The 6,248-nt window shown below is 44.2% G+C and overlaps 1 protein-coding gene and 1 long non-coding RNA gene across 3 annotated transcripts in view; both read right to left on the reverse strand.

Annotated features, from left to right (window-relative positions):
- The window catches only part of LOC106515322 (uncharacterized), a 62,842-nt gene that overhangs the window by 2,980 nt on the left and 53,614 nt on the right, over positions 1–6,248 (reverse strand). The gene's annotated exons all lie outside the window — the stretch shown is intronic.
- Positions 2,537–6,248, reverse strand: part of sertad2b (SERTA domain containing 2b) — a 53,026-nt gene continuing 49,314 nt past the window's right edge. For both annotated transcript variants that reach the window (XM_014005037.1, XM_014005036.1), the window contains exon 2: positions 2,537–3,801. In XM_014005037.1, the coding sequence (XP_013860491.1) occupies positions 2,637–3,797 (1,161 nt within the window). In that variant the 5' untranslated portion in view covers positions 3,798–3,801 and the 3' untranslated portion in view covers positions 2,537–2,636. The remainder of the gene's footprint in view (positions 3,802–6,248) is intronic.

Below are 6,248 nucleotides of genomic sequence, written 5' to 3' on the forward strand. Positions count from 1 at the left end.
ATATATATATATATATATATATCCATCCATTTCTGTAGTATGTACAGGTCCAATAGAGCAATCAGCACATAATTCGTCTCTGTGTGCATTTGTGTTGTATTGCATAGAAAAAGGCACAGTTCTGAACCTTCATTAAAGGAAAGAGCTTGGATGGCGTTTAGTCCATATTCTTCACCACCACATGCTCAGACAGCGCTAAAAACCATTTGGTGACAAACACTGATTGAAAAGTTTCTGAATTATTTTTTTCTGTTCGTTGCTTTTGGCATTGAAGCATCAATGACAGGCTTTGGAGTCTTGACATCTGCAGGTTGGAGACAGGACTATTTTTTCTTTGCTGTATGAACTGTTTGCTTTCAACTGGAAAAATGACCAAAAAAATGTACAAAAGGTATAAAAAGTCATGGCTGTCACCCAAGGAAAAAACAAAACAAAACAAAACAAAAAACTTAACTCTATAACAAAACAAATAAACACATAAACCAGATAGGTAAGTAGATATGTTTGTAAAAAAAAATGGCTTTCACCCAATATTTCACTCTCGGATACATTCTTGAATAAAATACATTCTGTACACACATTTACAATCCATATGTTCACTTCAAAAATAAATATATTTACACAGAAAAAAAAACAACCAATATGAATAAATAACCTGAATAGAAATCAAACACACTCCAAATGTCAAACATAGTGACACAAACAAGCGAGTCGTCTGCAAAGAGGGTTAGACGGGGCTGCCCGGTGCTTGACTCGCCATAACTTTAAATTTACTGTTAAAGTTGAACACTGAAGGATGTGCCTGTTGTCTCTGAAGGGCTAGTCCACACAGAGACATTTACATCGGACCCTTTAACACCACTCTAAACAGCATGAAACCATCGCCGCAGAACTTTGGGCTTCTTTCACCACTCACTTCATGGTTTTAAAACAAAACAAACAATAAACCCTCTTTTCTGAAGTTTTTGCTTTTTGATGATGTTTCCACCCTTTGGACCATAACTGCTGTGGGGTATCACCACCAAACGGATACTGAGACTTATTTTGTATTAATACAATCAAGGTACTCAATGAGCCAAAGCTACATTGTGACAAAAACACTGTGCAGCATTGATTGGATAGAACCATTAATACATGACAAGTACCAATACCTGTGTTTTTCATTAAAAAATAACAAAATGTGTCCCATTTGAGCAGAAACTGGACAGCTCATGCTGGCTTCATTTCTTTCAAAGTTTTTAAACCATGTTTTACTAATCGGGTCATAACATGATGAAAGCATATGTTGGAACCCCATATTGTTGAAGTAAACAGGAAATGAACTGATATTTTGATCGATCTGGACCATATTGTACCGTTGCATGTAAATAGTTAAAAACTGGAGAAAATATGCAAAATTACACATTAGAAAATGAAATGACTGTAGCTTGCTGTACTGAAAACGTAATTTGACAATTACAGTTTGTGGTTTTTGTTTGTTTGTTTTGGTGCCAGAACTGTTGTTGTGTTGTTTCGAACAGCAGGGTCGCAGCATCAGGTTAACACTGTGGTTTTGGTTTCGCCGTTTCAGTGGAACTCTGTATTCAAATGATTCAGACTCAGGCCTTCTGTTCCTTTGTGGGGTTTAAAACAAACATTATTCAGATAGAAACTGGAGGAGAGAGGCCAGCAGGAACACTCCGCTGTATTTTACCAAATGTGTAAAACCAACAACTAAACACACTCTTTACTGAAGTAATACATTTACCAAACTAGTTTTTCAGATCAGATATCCTTCCAGCTTATGACGGAGTTTCTTCTCCTTCATGTGTAAACACATTTAAAAACATAGTGGGCGGAGCTTATTTGAATCCCATTGCAGCTGGATTCTGATAAAAGTCTAGTAGGACCAGAATCACGTAAAACAGGAACCAGGACAGCATTTTTGTGACGGGACAAAGCCCTGAAGTGATTTGGAAGATGAACATCTGTAGAGTTCAAATAACATAGTGATAGTGGTACAACAAGGTTCTTCTTCTCATACCTGCCTTATAATGAAAACAGATGATTCAATTCATATCACTGGATTATGTCAAATAATCACATTAAACAACTGAACTGATAAAGTAAAAGAAGGGAGGAGTGACCTCTGCAGGCTGTTAAAGAGGGAGAAAAATTTAAAAATACTGTAAAAACAGGAATTATATAAGTGGTCATTGAGAAGGCACTCAGCTGCTTAAAGTCATCATTACTGTGTGTGTGAGTGTGTATCTGTGAAGTGTGTTTGTCACTACTGTGATGCATGGTTTACTGTTCCACCTCAAACAGAGCTTTAGTTCAGGCCAAAGGTCAAACAGATCAAAGTTTAGGTTTCAGGAAGAAGCTTTTTACAGGTATGTTTGTGTGTCTGCTGCGTATCTGCTACGTGTCCATCGTGTGTCTTCTGGTGTATGTGTGGAAAGGCAAGTGCAGTGCACACAGTGTTGTGTTTCCATAGTAGTTCTAGTTGACATCAGTTAGATGTTTACAATTACAGACCTGTGCAGGAAGCTTTAAAAGAAAAAAAGATAAAGAAAAGAACCAAATATAAAAACAGGAAGCCAGAAAGTCAATCCCACGTTTTACTTCCAGTCTGGAATAAAAAGTCTTTCCTCGAGTCATGAGCCCACCAACACCTCCATGATGTGGTCCAACTCTGTCAGATCTATTTTAAAAGGCTGACTGACTGAAACTTGGGGGGCGGAGCCTCCGTACGGCGACGCCAGTGACTTGAGCAGGTCGTCTGCGTTCATCACTGGTGGCAACTTCGTGAGGCCGCCGCCCGCCGTGACGCCGACGGACCCCCCCGTCGTGCAGGGGTCGAAGTCGTACATGGATGTGTCGATGTCGGCGAACAGGACATCGTCCAGCGCCAGGTCCGACAGGAAGCCCGAGGGCGAGGAAGAGGAAGGAGGGGACAGAGCGGCGGGACAAATGTCTTCGAGGCTCGCGGGGCTGTGTGGGGGGGGAGGGTCCGTCTGCCGGAGGTCAGCACTCCGACTCTCCACCACGAACGCAGCGGCTGCCTCTGTTTTAGCGGCCACAGTCCTGCAGTCTCTGAATGAGCCAGAGGGGCGGGGCACCGATGGAGGGGGCTGGGTGGGGGCCGGGGAGGTAGTTGTGGTCGTAGAATTAGCTGCTGCTGTCCTTGCTCTGTCCATGGAAACACCCAACTCCATGTCTCTGAGATTGAGGGCGGGGCCGCCAGGCACAGGGACACCGGGGCACACGTGGCTCCCCGGGGAAGGTGACATGGGGGGCGTGGGTGGGGAGGGGGAGCCATCCTCTTCCAGGAGCGAGGCCGGAGTGAGGCAGGCCTCCAGCCGATGGGACGCCTGGCAGCCGGGAGGCACCACCGGGTGGGGCGAAGGCGGCGGGGGGATTCCCTGCATCAGCAGGGAGGACGGCTGCGGCTCGCCCGCCGACAGCACGCCGAACGACGGCGGCGCCTCCCGGAAGCCCTCGTCCATGGGGTCGTCCGGCGGCGGCGAGGGCGGCAGCAGCAGCGGCCGCAGGGAGCCCTCCTGCTTGAGCTCGTCCTGGATGCGCCGCAGCATGTTGTTGATGAGCACGCGGCGCTCCAGGCGCAGCTCGCTGAGCGGACGCTGGCTGTACAGCTTCATCAGGGAGATGTTGAAGATGGTCTGTCTCTGCAGGGTGTAGGACACCTTAGAAAGGCCCTCCGGACCAGCGCCTCCCGCAGCGGGCGCCTCCAGCGTTTTGCCTTCCAGACCCTCTTCATCCTCGTCCAGCTTCCGCTTCGCACCTTTACCCAACATGTATCTGAGAAACACAAAGGTGGAGACAGGAGAGGGTCAGTGTTCCAGTAAGAAATCAAAATCTATTCTCTTTTCCTAATTTCATTTTTTGTTTAATTTTTCATTTTCAAGCTGCAAACACATTTATTTTTCACTTTAAAAAGTTCCTTAAAAGGGAACCCTGACTGGTTCTAACATGAGACATTGTTTGATTAAAAAAACTGACCTAAACTGTCAAACTGAAAAGGTTTCTTCTTAAATGCATGCGCTACACATTCTTGTTTTCACTGAGAGATCTAGACCACGTTTGATAATCTAAATACATAATTACATATCTTCATGTGCCATGATTAAACTTTGATTAATGGATGTGTTCTCTGTCCAGAACCATCCTGTCACTCGAACAGAGTGTACTTAAAAACAGACAGATTAGTTAACACGCCTATCACCAGACAACAAACCAACACAATTATTTTCTCATTAGATGATAGCCTGTTGTATATGGGTCTGGTCAAGTCATGTGACATCATGACCCTGAGGAGTGGCCAGACCCGGAAGATAAATGTGGATAGTTTTGATTCAGTAACAAATTAACCCGAGACGAAATAAAAAGTTTTGTATTTTGCAATTAAAAAGTTCAAGTTTGCTCTTGCCCTCATTAAAAACATGTTTCAATTAAAACAAAGACTGTAAAACTACTGTCGGCTGTTTAGATTTTGTAGTTTTTCAAAAAAATATTGTCACAAGGAGTGTGACATTTTATAAATATATTTTCTGTAAAATAAAATAAGAAAAATATTCAAATCTCTAATAATCAGAATAATCCTGCTTAATTAGTCGTACCATCAAAATATTATTTTTATCAGTACTGCTCAGTTTTGGACGCCACAAGTTAACGAGAGGTTTGAAGAAGACGAGGCTCAGCTGTGACAAGCTGCTGAAACACAACCAGCATACCGGGATTAAAAAACTCTGCAGACACTGAGAACACAAGCAGCTGCAACATGAGCCTCCACAATACACACACGCACACCGGTGCAAACGCACAAACACACACAGTCACACCGGCGCAAACACACGCACACACACACACACACTGAGAGTTATGTAAGAGCAGCTCTCCCTGCTGTAGCAGAATCGCAGGACAGATTTAAAGCTCCACTTTCCCTCCTCTTATCATATTAAAGGCACACAGAGTGACTGTGGTTGTGTGTGTGTGTGTTTATGTGTGTTTTGTTCAGTCTCGCTCTCTTTGACTCTCCTCTGGACTACATGGTTTTTGAAACAACTCGAGTACCACCTCGATGAGGCGGTACCGTCATACTTCGGTTGCCCGAAACGTCTGAGACCGTATTTTCTCTCAAAAGCAAACACAACACAGCTATGAGCACAATAGTAAAATAAAGTCACATAACTCATCATCCTCTGGTCCAATTTCCAAATTTGTTGAAGTCGCCTTCCCTCTACCCCAGGGGTGTCAAACTCCTGTCCTCGAGGGCCGCTATCCTGCATGTTTTAGAGGTTTTCTTGCTCCAACACACCTGATTTTGATCGCTGGGTGATTAACAGGCTTCTGCCCAATTTGAAGAGTTAATTCAATCACTGAATCAGGTGTGTTGGAGCTGGAAAACCTCTAAAACATGCAGGATAGCGGCCCTCGAGGACTGGAGTTTGACACCCCTGCTCTACCCGGTTGGAGCCTGCAAGTTGAGTCTATTTGGTTTAGCTCCGACTGAATTCTGCCAACAACAACAAGAAGCATGGAAGCATCTGCACCTCCCCATTTGGTACCACAGTGTTTTATGTGTTGCCATTTTATAATTTTTTACATAATAAAAGTAAATAACACAAACACATAAATGTGTGAAGTTTTGAAAGTGGTGAGTTTGATTCGTGTGAAGGAGACACACCTGTGATTGATGTTGCTCTAACCAATCAATGACCTGAAGCCTGCTGACATCAAACCTTTCGCTCGACTCAGCTTGCTTGGAAGTGTGCCAAAGTAGGCAAGTAGGGTTCTCTGCAGTACATAGGAGGAGTTTCTTGGTGTGTGGGCAGAGTTTGTCCTAATGTAATTGGTGGAGTTCTTGGTGTGGTTGAAGTTTGGCAAAACATGAGTGGTCAGATTGACTTGTCTTGAGGAAAAGTTAAAAGATGAAGTAATGGTAAGAGTAAAATTCAAATTTGGTGCGACTATCTCTTCCTGTCTTGAGTAATGAAGACAGGACGACACGACGGCGGCACGACGGCTCAGTGGTTAGCACCGACGCCTCACAGCAAGAAGGTCCTGGGTTCGATCCCCGGTTTGGACCTGGGGTCTTTCTGTGCGGAGTTTGCATGTTCTCCTCGTGCTTGCGTGGGTTTTCTCCGAGTACTCCGGTTTCCCCCACAACACAAAAACATGTACAATAGGTTGCCTTCAGGCCCAGACTGCCCTTAAAAAAGAGATCTCAGATCTCAATGGGACTTGCC

The sequence above is a fragment of the Austrofundulus limnaeus genome, unplaced genomic scaffold, assembly GCF_001266775.1.
Source record: "Austrofundulus limnaeus strain Quisiro unplaced genomic scaffold, Austrofundulus_limnaeus-1.0 Scaffold28, whole genome shotgun sequence".
Lineage (NCBI taxonomy): Eukaryota > Metazoa > Chordata > Actinopteri > Cyprinodontiformes > Rivulidae > Austrofundulus > Austrofundulus limnaeus.